This window comes from Vanellus vanellus, assembly GCF_965231255.1.
Source record: "Vanellus vanellus genome assembly, chromosome: 13".
Taxonomy (NCBI): Eukaryota; Metazoa; Chordata; class Aves; order Charadriiformes; family Charadriidae; genus Vanellus; species Vanellus vanellus.
In genome coordinates, this window is record NC_138918.1 from 5156960 (window position 1) to 5175410 (window position 18451).

The 18451-nt window shown below is 44.1% G+C and overlaps 1 protein-coding gene across 1 annotated transcript in view; it reads left to right on the forward strand.

Annotated features, from left to right (window-relative positions):
• The window catches only part of SPOCK1 (SPARC (osteonectin), cwcv and kazal like domains proteoglycan 1), a gene marked incomplete at its 3' end in the record, with an annotated part of 326243 nt that extends 308768 nt beyond the window's left edge, over positions 1 to 17475 (forward strand). Inside the window, exons 7-11 of the mRNA XM_082489914.1 lie at positions 2530 to 2646; positions 9958 to 10179; positions 10784 to 10846; positions 16126 to 16263; positions 17285 to 17475. Coding sequence (XP_082346040.1) covers positions 2530 to 2646; positions 9958 to 10179; positions 10784 to 10846; positions 16126 to 16263; positions 17285 to 17475 — 731 coding nt within the window. The remainder of the gene's footprint in view (positions 1 to 2529; positions 2647 to 9957; positions 10180 to 10783; positions 10847 to 16125; positions 16264 to 17284) is intronic.
• Between the last annotated feature and the right edge of the window lie 976 nt (positions 17476 to 18451).

Below are 18451 nucleotides of genomic sequence, written 5' to 3' on the forward strand. Positions count from 1 at the left end.
TGAGCTCCTGCCCTGGTGCTCCGCAGCGGCAGGATGGCATTGCAAGTTTGAGAGCAAGTACAGTATCCCTCAGAGCATTTGACTGACCTTAGGTTTCTGCGGCGTCTGGAGTTGTCTTTGTATTTGGAAGTGCACAAATCTGAATAAGGAAAACAGCCCTAAAGGGTATTTTCTTTAATTTTTTTTTTTTTTCTCTGTGACTTGTTGAGTGTGTATGAAGCTCAGTGTAGCTGTACAGAAGACACGATGAGGGTCTCAGGAAGGTGTTCGTAGTCCGGAGTTCCAGCCTTGGCTTCCTAAAAATGTCATGTGCTACAATAAATATTTAATAAGTGTCAGGTTTGCACAATAAAACAATGTGACTCATTTCTTGGACAACTGAATCATCTTTTTTTCACCCACTTGATGTAATTAGTAGTCAAAGCTGTGTTTATGTGTGGGGTTTTGACTGGAGATACATTTGTGAAATACTTTGAACATACGGATAACCTGTCATGGAAGAGGTATTGGCTAAACAACGCTTCCTTGTTATGCACTGCATTTCTCTTTTTTCCTTTGAAAAAATTGCCTTTCAAAGGACGAGATGGCTACTTAGGAGAGGGGAAGAAAAGATACCGCCTACTTTTAATTCTGAAAGATTATACGATTATCAGTACATTCCTTCTCAGGAAACATTTGGGAAGACAGGTTATTGAAAAGAAGGCTATTATGGTCTCTCATGTTGCTGTAGTATTTTGGCAAAAATTATGTCTGATGAAAATCAGCTGATGACAATTCAACAGGGGATGCAGGAACAGCATCTCCCATCCCACGGGGAAAAAAGCATCTCCATCCATTTTAACAGGTATTTAGGTGCCCAGCTCCTGTTGAAATTAGTGCACCATGGAAATATCTTTATCTTTATGGATCTAAATTCACAAAATAAGAAATCGTTTGTGCCTGTCTAGAGCTAGTTCATTCCTGAATATTTATTGCCTATAAAATTAGTTTTCTTCCTACCCCCTCACCCCTTCAGGCAACATCTCCTAATGGGGACTTGTTACAGGCAGGATGATGGAATTTGTTCTGCTCTGGCTTGTGTTGTGGTTTTTTTCTGATAAAAGACTTTGTGAGTCGAGGCATGACAGCGGTGTGAGGTAATCTAGTTTTCTATGAGTTAAATACAGTGTTAATGCAAGTGAGAAAATAAAGTGATAGGCTTTTTCAGTAACGTAAGCCACTTTCCAGTTAATATTGCATTGTCTTCCTTTTCTTTTACATTAATTGCTGGGGGGGGGGGTCTTTAAGACCTGATTTTTCCTTACCTGGACTCAGCCTTAGTGGGATAGTGAGTTTCATGCTTTTATCTTTAATAGGAAAAACTATCAAACTCTTTCAGCATTACAGAAAAATGAGAAAAATTTTTCTTCCCCCCCCCCCCCCCCTCCCCTCCAACTGCTAAAAAACTTTGCAGTTAGGAAAAGCTATAATGTCCTATTTTTAACTTCAGAGTTATTTCTGACCAAAACTAAAACCCTGTGAGCACAAGCAAATACTCACCAGAGCCACGAGGTATCAGCAAGTTCGTTGCAGTCATTGGAATAGTGAGTTTAACTTGGGAAGACAAGCTGTGGGACTCAATTGTTCTTCAGTAAGGTGGAAGGAGGAATATTATGATGTGTAGTGAATTGGAGAAGACATACTGTGGCTTGCCCTGCGAGGGATGTCTGCCTCAGTGGCAGAAAATCTTGCTCTGTATTCCAAGAAACGTCATTTAAAATGTGGAATGAGTGCACAGCAGGAATAATAAAACTGAGCGTGTGAATTTTAAGCACTAAACATGATATAGAAACAGGAATATTTTTTCTGACAGAAACTGGTGACTAATGCAGCTTTCTTCCTTAAAAATATTTGCTTCAGCTGGACATTAATCCCTGGGCAGAAATCTCTGGAAAAATTAGATATTTCTCAGTAAAAACTTATAAGAAAGGAAATGTTTTACCTAGCTAAGAAAATGGAATTGACAACCTTCAGAGGTGGCGAAGCAGAACGAGAGAAACATAACAATTTTCTTTTCTATGTATATAAGTATGTATATATATTTCCTATTACTGTGATAATAGCCCTATACTAAGCCAAATGTGGTTATAAATTATTCCTAGCGTCTTGTTCGAGTGGTATGCCTAGGCAAGTATGTCCCTCCTCCCCATCTGTTTGACTGATATTTTTCTCTGAGATCCTAAAAGGTGAAAACATTTAAGTTAAATAGTCGCATAGCTCTAATTGAGAACCTGCGGGTAGCTCTGCCTGGCGCTCCTTCCATCACAAGTCGTGCCAGCTACTGAGGAGATCCTCAAATACAACTTATCATTCATAATGACTTACATTTTCTCTTTAACTTGCATCCTTTTCCCTAACCCTCTCTTCTACTTCGGAGCTCTCAGTGAGAAGGATTTTACGACCATAACCAATATTTTTCTAATGGACTATCTAGAGAAAGGGTTTTCGCCGGTGCTCTTGACTCAATCTGGTGCTTTGTTCTTTTTCCAGCTTGCACAGACAAAGAGCTGAGGAATCTCGCTTCGCGGCTAAAAGACTGGTTCGGTGCTCTTCACGAGGACGCAAATCGTGTCATCAAACCAACAAGCTCGGAGTCGGCACAAGGCAGTAAGAAAACACTTTTCCCGTTGAACGTTGAGTGGTGTAGGCAGCTTCCCAGCCTGGGAGAGCATTCAGCTGTCAGCGCTCCGATGTCCCGTCAAGCGGGTGCCAGCGAGTGAGCAGGGACGCGGGAGAGACCTGATCCTGCAAATAAATAGCTGCACCGTTTTCGAAAGGAGCTGCAGTCGTTCTGTGCTCTCTCTGCCCCAAACGGCTCTAAAAAGTGGCAGTCAGAGACAGAGAGACTTTACGAGTTAATCAGGCAAATGAGTGTGTCTGGAGGGCAAGGAGGTCACGTCTATACCAGTAAATAAAACTGCTGAGGGACTTTTCTCGAGCGCTGAGGTTAACTAGGCATAGTTCGTGTCTGTACAGTCAGACTCCATGACCCTTCAAATCAGCGTGGCGGCATCCGAATCGCTTCTTGGGGGTGGGCTGCGGGGTACGCTTACCCCCAGTCTACGGCCAAGCGTTTTCTGACCCCATGTCAGTGGCACAAGCCAAAAACATGGCATGCAAGCATAGGGCCAAATATGCCAATGTAGGAAAAGACTCACTTCCATTTTATTTCGCAATTTCCCGGTAATACCTTATATAAGAGAAAGAGTAATAAAAACACAGCCATGGAGGTGCAACAGTTAAATGGTGTGGAAAGCTGGAGCCTGTTGTGTCCCAGGTGTTTAATAACAGCATCTTTGCTTCCTTTGATGCATTTTTTTTTTTAAAGAAAGGAAGAAAATGAACAGTTTAGAGGACATTTACTCTCTGTGGGTTTAGCCAACATGACTGATTTTTGATGTCATTTACCCACCAGGGGGGGAAAGATTCAGATAACAGCATCAAAAGAGGTCATGTTCATCAGAGAGCAGAAGCGAATTTATTTTCTGTAAGGACTCATTAATCCTTTTAAATAGTATGTCTCAAAACACGTGGGTCCCTGGGTCGCAAAGTAGGATGCACAAGTTTTATCCAGGTGTGTGACTCACCTTCACTTCGCTGCCCCGATTCTCTGGTACGAGCTGCCTGAAGCCAGGGTTCGCGCACACAGAATGTGAAGGCTTCGCTCAGCCGCTCCCTTTTCCAGCTCTTTTGACCCCAGTGCCTAGTGTCCCCGTAGCGTGAGGCTGGAGAGCCTAAAGGGGCAGTAGAGCAGACCCAGCACATCAGAATGAGCATTTACTGGTGGTCTGTGTCTCCGCAGCCACTCCTTTTGTGCTACTTTTGAGCTCGTGTGGCAGTAGATTGCCTCTTCCAGAAGAGACAGAATATACCACAGGCTATATTGCTCACAACTGTGGTCAAACTTCATTCGTGCCAAGTAATTGTATCTTAAAACTATATCACAGAATCACGGAATTTTCAGAGTTGGAAGGGACCTCTAGAGATCACCTAGCCCAACTCCCCTGCCAAAGCAGGATTGCCCAGAGCACATCACTCAGGACTGCATCCAGGCGGGTCTTGAACATCTCCAGAGAAGGGGACTCCCCCCCTCCCTGGGCAGCCTGTGCCAGTGCTCTGTCACCCTCACCGTAAAGAACTGTTTCCGTGTATTTGAACGGAACTTCCTGTGTTCCAACTTGTGCCCATTACCCCTCGTCCTGTCACTGGGAACCATTGAAAAGAGCCTGGCTCCATCCTCCTTCAACCCACCCTTTAGATACTTGTACGCCATAATAAGGTCTCCCCTCAGCCTTCTCTTCTCCAGGCTAAAGAGTCCCAGCGCTCTCAGCCTTTCCTCATACGGGAGATGCTCCAGTCCCTTAATCACCTTAGTTGCCCTTCGCTGGACTCGCTCCAGCAGTTCCCTGTCCCTCTTGAACTGGGGAGCCCAAAACTGGACACAGTATTCCAGTTGTGGCCTCACCAGTGCAGAGTAGAGGGGGAGAATGACCTCCCTCGACCTATATGGTGAAACAAAAGCCGTGGTCTGTGTAAGTGACCTTTTTCGTATGTCCCATGCTTTCCACAGGATTTACAACAAAGTCGGTATCTTTAAAACCATACGTCCTGCTTACTTCTTAAACAGTACTCCAAACCAGGATATTATCACACAGAGGAAGCCAAACCATAGTGCAGAAAGACAACTGGATGTAGAGCTAATCATGATTTCAAGATATGAATTCATTTCAGACCCCACGACAGAACACACCAGAGATGTAAAACTTTGTCTGAAGTCCTTTGGGCCCAGAACCACGTGAAATCACATTTCATCAGGCTGTCAAAAGGATGTTTTTCATGCAGATGACCTGTGAGCTGCTCACGAGGAGCTTACCAAAGGCCAAAGACCAAAGTCATTCCTAAAGGTGTTGAGTCTTTTTTTTTTTTCTGAAGCAATTTCAGGGAGAAAAACACTGCTGGCAATTCTGCGGTGTTTGCTCTGATTCACAGAGGAGCTGTTATCTCTTTTTAGTTTAGTTTGATTCCTGGCAGCTTTTATATGAAAGGCTGCATTGATGATCTTAAACACTTGATCTCAACAATGTTCATTTTTAGACTGTTGACTTAGTTTGGCACATTTTCTTATTTTCTTATATGTCAGTTAAAAAGAAAAAGAAAGAAACTGTATGAGTTAAGATGCCTAAATTGTTTCTGAATGCCACAAAACTTGGGCTTGTTTTTCTTTTTAAGAGTTTGCAACAGCATTCATGAATTAATTTGCGTGTGCCAAATTCTGCAGCTACAATTCCTTCTGGTAGCACTGAAAATACACACTGAGTAAGGACAGCAACTTCAAGTTCAAACATTTGTAAGAATAAAAGACATCTTAAAACAGGGCTCAAAATTCAAAGCAAAGTTCACACACTTGAGTTAAAACAAAAAAAACCCAACATGAATCCTGGCAAACCGAACACACGCGGCTCTGGAAGTAATCTCTGATGTACACGTTGCCCTTTTTTTATTGCTCTGCGTGTGTTGTCCTCCTCACCAGGCTGATCACTTCATTAAACTGAACTGGCTTGCTTATGTCTGTAGAGTCTTAAAAGGCATGCACATCCTCAAAGTAATCCATTTTGGGTATGCCCCTGTGGCCTGAAAAGGAACAGATGGTGGGATGCGATGACTAAGATGCCTCAGACACATCAGCTGTCTAGAGAAGGTGTTCCAGCAGAGATTTCTCTATTCTACATTAAATTTTCAAGACGTTACTGTGAGTGTAAATAAGCTTTTTGAGTGTATTAAGTTCACCCCCAGGTGAAGAAAAGAAGTGCACTCTATTTATTTTTTTCTTTAACCCTCTTGAAAGGAGAGGGACGAGGGCAAGTCATTGTGTTTGAAATCTCAGACCTTCGTTTAATGAGCTATCTGCCAGATCCCAGCAAAGCGCCATAGGCCGGGAACTTTGTCTTCTGCAGGCTTTGTACAATTGAAATCTCCTCAATAAATAATATAAGCAACTCAGGGACATGCTTTGACATGAGGAAATAATAAAACTAATTAGGTAGTAAGATCAGATTCAAATTGCTCCTGAGCCTGTTGATAATTCATAACATTCTCGTATTGTATCTCGATAGTCTCTTTGGTTGGACTGGGAGTTGTTTTTCTTTTAATAGAGATCTGTGCAATAGAAAAGATTTTTTTCTGGGGAACATTTCTTCTCCTCCTTCCTTTATTTTAAGTGATGGGGAAAATTAGGTTAATTATTCCCCAGTTAATTTAATTGTAGTACACTTTAATAAAATAAAACTGGCTCGTGTAAGTCAACTCTTAAAGGGGGGAAATAACTTTATGTGCCAGAAGGTATGTTTATTTTTAATTAGGATTTTCACTTAAAGACTTTTTTTTAATTTAATTCTATTTTAATTCAGAGGAGGTGGAGCGTTTTACGTATTAATGCGCTATGAGACTTTCACATGTAGGTCACCAGTTTGATTTCCTTCCAGGTCTATAGTGAATGAAAGTTGTTAGGATGCTGAACAGCTGTCAGTCGGAATGAGAAACTTGTGCTGGTCTCAATCCAGGTCCTTGTGAGCAGGTGTCAAAATGAGAGCAGCCACCACCACAGCTGACGTTAATCGGCATCCGCGCTGGCAGCCTCTGCCAAGGAGCCAAGGGCAGGAGGGATACGGAGCCCGCACCGTTCTCTTGCTTCTCACCGTAGGCACTGCAGGGCTGAGCTGATGCACAGAAAGATGCAGAAAAGTTCTCACTGAGGCTACTGTTATGCCAGGTCTGTTGTGCTGGAAGTCCAGCCTATTAGCCAAGCACTTAATTCATTACAGAATTATAGTATGTGCTTTACTTCATCCACCATATTGCATCATATTTGTAAGTAAGTATATCAAAAGACTCCAAAAAGGAGTTCTGTGACGCTGAATTCAGTCAGCATCACTTGGCCTCATCAAGTTGACGGGAGTGCAGTGCCCTCCCAGTAAAGGTAGGTGACCTCCAAGAACCGTTTCCCATCAGCTGCCCTGGTTGCGCGCGAAGTCAGAGCCTGCGTCGCACACTCAGGGCACGCTTTGCTTTCATCCCTCTGGCTGGGTGCCCAAAGCATCCGGGAGTGCTGGTTTTGGACTGCAGGTGCAGTGTTGCAAAAGGGAATTTACGGGCAAAAGTGTTTACCAGGGGACAATGCGAAGTGGAGGTAGATACTACTATTCACCTTCAACCACATACTGAGGGGCAATTAAAGAATTGACCTTTTCACTGATAATAACCGTCTAGCCTAAGGGCTTTGCATTGCACCTACCGCTGTAATATTTAAAGACTTCCAGAGCACACTGTCTAATAATGCAGCACTGCTTAAGAATACAGCCTCTTAATAAATCTAATCTGGAAGTCTGGTCACAACAGTGAAAGCTCCCTTGTTTATAAGAAATTACAATCAAAACCTCTTAAACTAATGTAATTAACTCTCTTCGTAAGTGACCTTTCATGACTGTATCTCGCATCCAAGCCCTGATGGTATGAGAGCAGCTTCGTATTGGCATCAGTCACTATCAGACAGCTCAATACTGAGGGCAGTCTGCCTCCTGTATCCCCGGATGGACGACGTACACGCGGATAAAGGCTTCCCGGCAGGGAGGAAAACAACACTCAGAAATAATCCACAGACACTGTTAGGGGCAAGTTCGCGCCAGGATCTCCTCCTCGCAGCACTGATCCCTGCCAGTTAGGAGGTGACCTTTGGAGACCCACAGGGCTGAGCAACACGTACCCTTCTCAACTGGTTGTACGACGGACCTTGTAGTTATTCACCGTAACAGCGGTAAGTGCCACAACAGGGTGTAAAGGCCATCACCGGAGAGGGCATCTGTGCAGGAAAAGAGCAGCCAACAGAACCCAGCTGGTTTTCCCCTGGAAGCTGTTAAACCGGGATAGCTGAAGCACATACTGATCCCCACTCCACCATGCAATGGAATGATCCACCCCGACCTCTTGGACTACTTTTAACCTGCCCCGTGGAGGGGAATCAGGCGCAGTGACGCCCGCACGAGGCAGGACTGCCTGCCCTGCCCCTCGGGGCTTTGAAAAGGCAAAGTCAAGGATTCTTAAATCCTTTCATTCAACAAGAGATTGCACAGTGACCGAATCCTGCTTGCCTTCTTCAGATGAATAAAATAATTGAAGTCAATGTCCCTAATTGCTTCAGCAAGGCAAGCAAGCTTCCTCCCTGCATCTATTCACACGGCCTTTTGCTTTTTCACTGTCCTCCAACTTGATTAGATAATGTTAGAGATAACAGCTCAGAAATGTGATGAAATGTTCAGCATGATCTCTCTCTTCCCTGCCTGAGCTGCCTCTGCCTCTGAGGAAATGGTGTTACCGTCTTCCTTTCTTAGAGAAAGGCGTATTATGAATGACATAAACCTTCCCATTAGTTAACCCTTCTGATTGTTCCTCCGCGTCGCTGACACCCTTCAGCTGCAGTTGCATACGAAAAGCACAGCTTCCAGCATAAAGCGCTGCCCTCCTTTGGATTAATACTTAAAATAGCGGGTAGGCTGCAGAGCTCGGACAAACTGGCAGCGCGATTCCAGCGACATCTTAGGTTTCACTTTAACAAAGCGGCATCCTGAAAAGGGACTTGCCGCTTACAGCAAATAAGGCTGAGCCTGACCTCTTTCAAGGAAAGAAGCAGCCCAAGGAGAAAGCCCGCCAGGCTTCTCCACGGGACCCAGAGCCGAGCGAGTGGTGCGCAGGCAGGTTATCGCGCGCGGCGGAAACAGCGCGAGGTGCGTGGGTCAGGTACCCTCTGTGCCTGGCATCGGCCCCAGCCAATGTGTGCCCGTTGCCGAGTCCTTGTTGAAACCAGTATCCCCAGTTATCAGCTGTATTAGCTCTACGTTACGAATATACTTAGTTGCATCATAGATATAACTTGGAAATTAGTCCACGTTTGTACCATGCGCTGAAAATACAGTGACAATATGGATTTACAATGCCCTGTCTTGTTTGTGGAAGAAGGCGATGCCCCTATTTTTGTGGAGACTGCAGAATACTGGAACATGCGTCTCATATACCTTGTGGGTATGTATATGCATGGCTTGGTCTTTCTGCGATACCGCTGCTGCTGCAGTCTTTTAAGGATTTGGGCTATTAAAATGAATGATGACGATGGTCTGGAAAGAGCTGAAAGAGCAGAATCCTGTATTTCTGCACAATCCTGGAGGCCACAAGAACGAATGCTGCTGGTATGGCATACAAGAGCACGTGCAGCTCTCTGGAGCTCCCAGCTGAAGTGGTGCCGTCTTCCCAGCGGTGCAAGCGAGAGAGACGCTTCATCCCCCCTCTGCCCCTGCCTCCCCCAGACAGTTCGCAATCCAGATCAAAGCATTTTGTTGCCCACCGGAGGAGGCCGGGCTTTGAAGAGCAAAAAGCTGGGATGAGAGGTGGAAGGTGAGAGCACAGTAGGAAAGAGTTCGATCAAGGGACTGGAAACGGATCTGGGAAACAGGATTTAAATCTCATTCAGACTCGGTCTAGTTTGAAAATACGAGGGATGCAGCCTTTTCAAATCACATTTCGGTTTCTTGGAACGAGGCCAACCCACTTGGGCTGAGGACAGACAAAAGATCCATGAGAACTTTTTGAGTAGAAGTAACTTTGAATTACAGTAATCAGCTATGAATCTCAGCCCTCCCCACCCCGCAGCTCCTGAGGAGCACGAGTAGTGCTCTAGTCTGTAGCCGCGCTTGGGTTTTAAGCTTTACACAACCAGTTCAGGCTTAGAATTTCATTCCGCTTTGGGCAAGTCAGTGTGATGTTCAGAGTCCAGCCAAAAAAAAAAAAAAAAAATAAAAAAATGAGCAAGGCTTCAGCTTAGCAGTGATTCCTGGGGGGTTCAGCTGGGGATGTTTGCCTGTCTTCCTACAGGATTTGACACCAGCATACTGCCCATCTGCAAGGATTCCTTAGGCTGGATGTTCAACAAACTGGACATGAACTATGACCTGCTGCTGGATCCCTCGGAGATCAGTGCCATTTACCTGGATAAGTACGAGCCGTGCGTCAAGCCGCTCTTCAACTCTTGCGACTCCTTCAAAGATGGGAAGCTTTCGAACAACGAGTGGTGCTACTGCTTCCAGAAGCCGGGCGGTGAGTTGTGCAGTTTGCAGTACAAAGAGACGTTGTTTGGGTCTCCCCGCGTTTTAAGTTTGCTTGATCCGCTTACAGGGATGGTTTGGTAATTGGCGGTCAGCTGCGTTAAAAAGCTCTTTTCTCCAGCACTGGTGTGAAAGGGCATTGCGTGACAGTGTTTAATGCCACAGATGAACTGTATTAATATCTCTTGATCATTAAAACAAACGAAGTAGTAAGTGCCAGTGCACAAAGTCTGGAAATAGGCTCTGCTGCTGATGGAAGGCTCAAGAACTTACTCTTTTACTAATACAGAAATTAGTCAATTAGCAAATCATAAATTTGAGAGCTGGCATTATGTCAGTTTGGTGAAAAGAGAGGAAAAATGGTTTAACAATGAAAATGGCCCCCAAACACCATTCTTAACCACAGTGTCTTGCATTTGTTTTTTTTTTAATTAGTGGAGCTAATGACATAAATTTGTTTTGCAGTACAGTACCGACATATGGGCTTCTTTCGTTCCCAGGTGTACAGTAGTCTACATTTCATGTCAGTAGCGAAGCGTCATTACAGAGTCTGTCCCGTACCATCTGGAAACTGATTCTCATACATTATATTTTAGGTCTTCCTTGCCAGAACGAAATGAATAGAATTCAAAAGCTAAGTAGAGGGAAGAGTCTGTTGGGTAAGTTCGATTACTTGCTATTCATTTACTCGACTAATTAAAGCTTCTGTGATTATTGTAACTCTATATGCAGTAATGGTTTTTCAATTAGAGACTAATGTTTTGAGACAGGAATGTGCACCACGGACTGTAGGCCTGACACTATGAAATTAAACAAATAACGAGAGAGCAACATACAGACCAGGTGTCAGCGCGGCAACGGGTTGAGAACTAATTTACAGCTCTCCAGAAATGCAAAGCCTCATCTGCACAGAGTTTAATGCTGCCTTCCTCACCTCCTGGGTCAGAATAAGTACGGGCGCTGCTTGATATTCGGGGCTCCTGGTTTTGAAGGGTGACTGGAGGTGCCACAGTGCATAGCCAATGGGTTCTTGTCTTCTTCCAGTTATGGTGCAATGCACGCGTTCCTCAGGGTTCAGTTTTGCATAATGACCTTTAAAAATATTTCAGTATATTCCGTGTATGTGAAAACAGGAATTCTTATCATCTCATTCTAGGCCGCCCCGCAGGGTGCTCCGTGCTGTGAGGTGTGATAATGCCCGTCCCTCCCTCTAGTGACTGTTGGGAGCCTGAACTGATTCCTAGCTATGGATATGTAATATTAGATGAAATATCTAAAATGAGGTGAAATAAATCCCCGTATGGCATTTTCCCATTTAATTGCTAAAAAATCAGCTTGTTGAACTGAGTAAATTTAAGGTAACTAATTCCATACCCTAAAATCACAGTGTTACGTAGCCTAGCGTTTGTGTGGTGCTCTCTTACTGAAACATCTGTCCCAGAGCATTTGTGTACGTAGAGCTAAATGACGCGAGGCATAGCGGCACAGGTTAAAGGCCCTGTTTAGAGAAAGCGCTGCGTCTCACCCTCGGAAGAGCCTGCCTTACCTCCGGCCCGGGCTGCCCGGCCCCTCGTCGGGATGTCGGGTTCCCACAGCATCACAAGCTGCAGCGCGGCGCACACACGGCAGCTCTGCTGCAGCGCTGCTCAGATTGCAGTCTCTTTCTCAGGTTCCTCTCGGATTTTAGTCTGGTGTTTGTAGATGCTCGTTAGCAGACCCTGCGAGCAGAGTTCTGCAAAGCTCATCTTTGCCAAACTGCCGTTCCCAGATGCCACCGCCACGTGGATGTAAGATTCAGGTGCCTCATGAGCAATCCCAACCTGTTGGTTTAAATAAAGAGTAAAGGCTATAGGGACTATGGGTTAGTTCCATCATCCTTTCAGAGCAAGTTCACGTAAAGATGAAGATGTTTCGGAGTTACGGCTCCTGCTGCTCATAGCTGCGGGAGCGAAGGGAGGATTGATCGCTCAGTTGTGTGTGTGTGTGCTCCATTCAGTAAATATTTTGCATTGATGTTCGAATGCGTGTTGTGGCAGATGAAGTCGCGGTGTTCTCTGTCTCGTGGGCGTCATGATTTTCAAAGCCACCTAAAAGAATGAGAAGCCCAGTTCCTAACAGATAGCTTTGCCTATCCCATATTTATTTTATGCTTTGCTGTTATTTATATGCAATAAATGCCATCTAGGTTGAAACATAAGCGGTTTGTTCCGGTGTGCGGGGAAAAATGATGGCTGTATTGCAGGTAGTACAACACACGGGCAGTTGTAGCACGTGTCACTGGGATCTCATCGCAATAGCAAGAGTAAAATGACAAAGTAAAAGCAGTGAGAATGGTCCCTTACCACAAATAACTTCTAGTCAACTGTATTAAAAAAATGAAGGATGAAAGTGGCTGAGCTCAACAAATCAAGAAGTGTCGGGCATAGGTTGTTCCACAAATTATAATATAGAGAGGAACTCTTTGCTTCACTACCTTGAAAGCCTGCCTGCATAACGGCACCTGTCTGAGAGATTTTAATCTGATCTCATAGCTATTTATACAGCGGCAAACATTGTCTTTTCACTGGCTGAAAAATCACGCAAATGGAAACCAAAACATACACGTGACAAAAAACACGCTTGTAGCAACAATAAAGATTGGAAGGAGAGATGAATATTTTCAGAGAAACTAGCCTTAAATTAGGCTCTTTCCCTCCCTGTCCCTGACATACAGGGCACAGCATTCACAGTCTGGACAGTACGCATGAAGAGTTCTGTTAACTTGTACCCACTGATGAAAAATGATGACTTTTGATATTTTGTTCTCTATATGTTTTTCAAAACACATGACAGTTGCAACAAAGTACTTCAAAGCCATTGCTGTTAGACATGTTGAATTTGAAGGCTTTCAAATAGACTTTAGCATCCCAGGGGACTGAATTAAAAAGTAAACAGCACTATTCATCTTTTCCTACCAGATTTATCTTGAGTACAATTAACTGCAGAGAGTGTACTTTTAGAGCATACAACTGTGCAGCCTGATAATGCTTCTCCCACATCACTACGGTAATAAATTTCTGCTCCCGTCACTATTTTCTTCTGTATCAGCCCTGTGAATTCAGCTAACATAATAGCTAATACAGGGAGCTGTGTGCCCACTGGCACTTAATTCTGTCAGGCTTCTACCTGTGGGCTTCACTATCTTTAGCGTATAATTATTCTCCCCGTGTCCTCTGAGGAAGGGGAGTATTATACAGATAAGGAAATGATGAAGAAAAAAAAAAAAAAAAAGGAGATATAGGTCTGGATCCATAAAGACAGAGGATATAGATGCAACAGTGCTGTTCAAGTTTGCATGAAATAATTAAATACTCCATGGGACAAAGAGAGAGGGGGGAAGCAGGATTCGCTAGCCTGAGGCAGTTCAGTGGGGAGCGACTAACATTTTGTAGTGCTTAATAGTACAGCTGGTCCACCAGCGGTCCTCTCCACGCTTCTGGGGAAGCACCGGCTGCGCCAGGACCTCTGGAGAGGACATGTGGACTCCTTTCTCCTTCCAAACCCCGCGGATGTTCTCTGATGCCAAACCAAATTACGGGGTGAAATGTTCCCACTAAATGGGCTGTCCGGATACCGTGCTCCGGAATAGCAGAGCTTGTAGCCAGAGCTTATTTCTAATGGACACAGGGGCTGATTTGTGTAGGATTTACAGGACGAATTATCACGCGGTACATCACTTGCTCCCAGTGACTCTCTGTCCTCACCAGATTATCACCTGCACCTGATACCCCGGAGAGGACGTGCTGTAATCTTCCCTCTGATGGTTGGCAAATACTGTGACATTAGTGTGCATAGCTAAATATTTAAAGCTCCAGTGTTACATACAAATTGGCACAAATTTCCCATGCAGCAGGAAAAGTACCTTCTACTCTTCACTGCGACCCAAAGTGTGAATCCTTTCCCCACACAGTTATGTTGGCAGCCAGCCTGGGCCATAATGTATTTTTAAATCTATGGCTTTTGCAGGCAGCGTGGAACATTTTAATATCTTAAAGAAACACAGCGAAACTATGAGAAAAGGCCTGTTTCGAAGAAGGGAAAGCTTGCCTTGCCCAAAGAAAAGCAAAAGCATGAAACAGTTTAAAATGCAGAGGCCGTTCTCGGCTCACCCCGTAATGCCACTGAGGTTCCCCCTTTGATTCTTCCCTGGAGCCAGGTGTCATCTGATACAACAGGGGAGCTCTAGTGGCGCGGGTACAGCTATGCTGATTTACACCAGCTCAAGGTCAGCACCTGACCTCTTTTCCTCTTTTCCTGAGGTTGTGTATAGTCTGATAAACACCCGGAGTGCTCAACAGAGAGAGGACATGAGCATAAATGTGAAAACAAAAACAAAAACAAAAACCAAACCACCTTTCTCAATCAATATTGAAATAAAGGATTGAACACTGAGCATTAGCTTACAAAAACCTGCAAAGGCAAATACATATACGTGGTTATTAGAACCATTTTTTTTTTATAAATAGTGAAAATGAGTCTTTGGTAGCCATCAGTATGCTTACATTTGTACATGAACATAACGGTAGTACCTATAAGCAAACGTGCTATAACATCCTGCTTTGAAGTTCTTTAAAATACTCTCACTAATGGATGTGAAGTGGTCTCCAAAAACTGATCTGATATACAAAGATTTCTGCAGATGTTCAAAGGTTTCTGTTCTCATCTTCCAGACCTACATTAGCGGCACTCAGATGTTAGGCGAGATCTGCAGTGCAATGAGTTTGGAAATTCAAGGATTCACTTTATATAGATGTGTGTGTGTGTCTGTGTGTGTGTGTGTATGAGATCGACTGACTTCCACTTTATGTCTTTTATATAGGAAATTTCATGACATTTGGGCAGCACCTTCTCATTCATTTTTTCTGTGAAAAATGTAGTGGAAATAGCCCCTTTGACACATGAACTGTCTGAAGAGACTAGTTAAAAAACTTACTGCGTGACCAGTAAATCACTGGTATCTTTGACAAAGGAGAAAAATACTTTCTCAAAAATCATTTGAGACAAGAAATTTGGGGGCAAGGGTGGGTTTCTGCCATGTTTCAAATTGAAGCAATTGGCAAAGAAGAGAAAATGACTGTACTGACCTCCCCTGGGAATAAAGGTACCTCATCTCGAAGGACAAGAGGGCTTTTCGTATTGAAGCACATTTGCTGTATCTGCTGAAAATGGTGGGAACAATAAAACAGGTTTCTCCCGAGTGCTTCCCTGTCTGCAGACGCCAGAATGAACCACGCTCTACGAGGCTGCACTGTATGGGGCTTATTGGGAGACAACTCTTGGGCTTCAAATCCAAAGACTTACTGACTTCACATCCTGTTGCCCCTCTCTGTAAAGCCGATAGGTTACGATTCTGTGATTCTATGATTCCTTCTCCGTTTATACGTGGGAACACTTAGTAAGTCAGAAGTTGTGCTTGAGATTAGTATGAATGGCAAACAGATGGCAGATACCTTCCAGGGATAATTACAGTGCTGTGGAAAGACTTATATGATAAACGCTGAAGGAGTGCAAATGGAAGGGAAATGCAGAATTAATGAAGTTGGGGTAATAATCCAGTTGGGAAGAAAAGTTTAAAACCAGGAGTTAAACCTGAAAGGGGCTCTATGGGAATATGAATCATTCAGGGACAGACTGAACCTCTCTCTAGAACCTTATGCCATCACCCGCCATGTGCTGTATATGCACAAACATTTGTGCGCTGTGCAGTGACCAGAGTGGCTGAAAATAGTTAATCATACAAAATTCCTGCTCCCTTTTAGGCAACCAGATAATTACATGTATTTTCTTGCCAACGTTGTAAAGATCTTCATGTACATAAGTGACAAGTTCATAATACTCCCTATACTTGCTTGCTCCTGCAGAGGCTGGCGTTACTGATTATACCTTATATTTTATTCAGGTGCTTTCATCCCACGGTGCAACGAAGAAGGTTATTACAAAGCCACTCAGTGCCATGGCAGCACAGGGCAGTGCTGGTGTGTTGATAAGTACGGCAATGAGATAGCCGGCTCCAGAAAACAGGGGACAGTGAGTTGTGGTGAGTAATGATGCGCTTTCCCCAGACAACAAAGGAATTAACGCTGTTGTAAGCCCTGCCATTGCTGTACGGTGGAGTACGATAACGAAAGCGACAACAGCGAAACACGACTACCAGTGTCCAAAGGGCTCCTGTACTTTCCTATTCAGACGACAAATGGGGCCCTTATGTATGTATTGGTCCTTTGGACTGGGGAGTGCAGCAGAGGTCAACGGGCAATAGCCACTGATCAGCAGATACTTTTGCTACCAGCCTGGAAAATGCAGTAGTTAATATTAAAATTAAGGCTAAGGGTTCGCTATGCACAGTTATTAAATATATTGTTCCGTATACTCTGGAACGCAAATATACCGGGGCTTAACGAATAATATTTTCTAGACAAAGGAAGGGCTTTGTAAATGTTTATAAGTTAACAGCCAAGCCCCATAATACTGCTGACAGGACAACATTATGTAGCTATGTGAAATCGCCGATTAGCTGTTACACGTAGGCAGGCAAGGTCTCAGCCGGGTTCCTCCCGAGTGCCTCAGTGGTGGTTGTGGATGTGCCTTTCTCCTTCAAGAAGGAACAGAAAAAGCAGAGACCTTGAAGGTCTGAGATGCCCAGAATCGCATCACAGGCGTTAGGCTCAATTGCTACATTTGCAGAACGTGGTTTATGCACTCAAATAAAATCAATTTGTGGAATATTTTTAGCCCGGTTTACAGAGTTGTGATGAGATGAAACTATTTACAAACGAGTAACGATTTTCTGGCCTGTGTGCACGTGAACTGGGACTCCCCAGTCGGGTCTCTAGGAGGAGGGCGAGGCATAGCTTTTTATGCAAGTAAATTTTTTAGAGTAACTTGAGATATATTTATCCCAGTTCGGGACGAACTTTGAAATTTAGAGGCTGTTTCATGAATAGGTGAACCAATGAATTTAAAAAGTAACATTGCAAACGCCAGTGGCTTGAATGATGAGGGTAGTGATGAGTTTGGTGTCATGTAAGGGAATGACCTTTCCTGCTCACCTCTTTCAGAAGAAGAGCAAGAAACCTCAGGGGATTTTGGCAGTGGTGGATCTGTTGTATTGTTGGATGATTTGGAAGAGGAGCCTGAAGCAGCAAAAAAAGACAAAGATGGGAAACTGAAGATTCATGTAAGAGCAGCTAATGAAGATGATGAAGATGAAGACGATGATAAGGATGATGAAATTGGTTATATATGGTAGTGCCCATCATAATGAGGACTCACGTTTTGCACAATATTGCAAGTCATATCATATCTCTGCAATTGTATCCGAGAGTACCTGGCACAAATATTCCCTCTCTACTGAGTTTAATTTTGTATAGTCTATTTAATTTGGAAGACAAATTTTTCTTTCCAGCAAGGACTGTTTGGAATACAGATTTTGTTCAGTTGGTTTGGGGGATTTTTGTTCTAATCACAGGGGCAATAAGTTTTGTTTCAGAAACATTTCGTGTCTCAATCCTCATTTGCACAGCTTATGAAATATCTCCTGTGAAAGAAGAATCGCAGAAGGGACTCAACAAGCCCATACGAGGCTTAGAAGCCCTTCTCATGTTAAAGAATCCGTGTCATAAATTGTCATCATCTGGGTCACATCAGAAACAGTTATTTTTCTTTCACGAAGCAGGAAAAGTAGGTGCCTCATTTGCCGGTCCGTATTTGTTATGTTCCAGTAACGAGTGAGTCTCTTTGGATAATGACTTCTGGCTGCCCAGCACCAGGGGGTTAATCCAGAAAGAAACCCACTGGCGGGATTTTCTCTTCCTTGCATTCTCTGAGAGTGAGTCCAACAGGCTCAGCCCAGCCCACACTGAAGGCAAAGCTCCCAGCGGAGCGTAGATCAGCTCACTGACACTATTTGGTTAAGAGATGCCGAGAACCTGCAGCTATCGTGGCCCAAGCCCTACAGGCAGGGAACAGAGTCCATCTGCCTTTCAAAGGGTTTAAGGAAAGAGTGTTTTGTGAATTTGAGGCATCACAACCCCCTCCATAGCTGTTCCTCAGCTCCTGTCTGAACTCGTTTGCGCTGAGTTGCGCTGACGTGGCTCAGGCAGCGCCCGCTCCCTGCTCACGCGCCGTCGAGCTGCCCGGTCTTCATCTTCGCTTAGCAATCCCTCGTTCCAAAGTTATAAAGCTGTCGGAGACACTAACCATCAAAAGTAATAAGCTGTCATTTC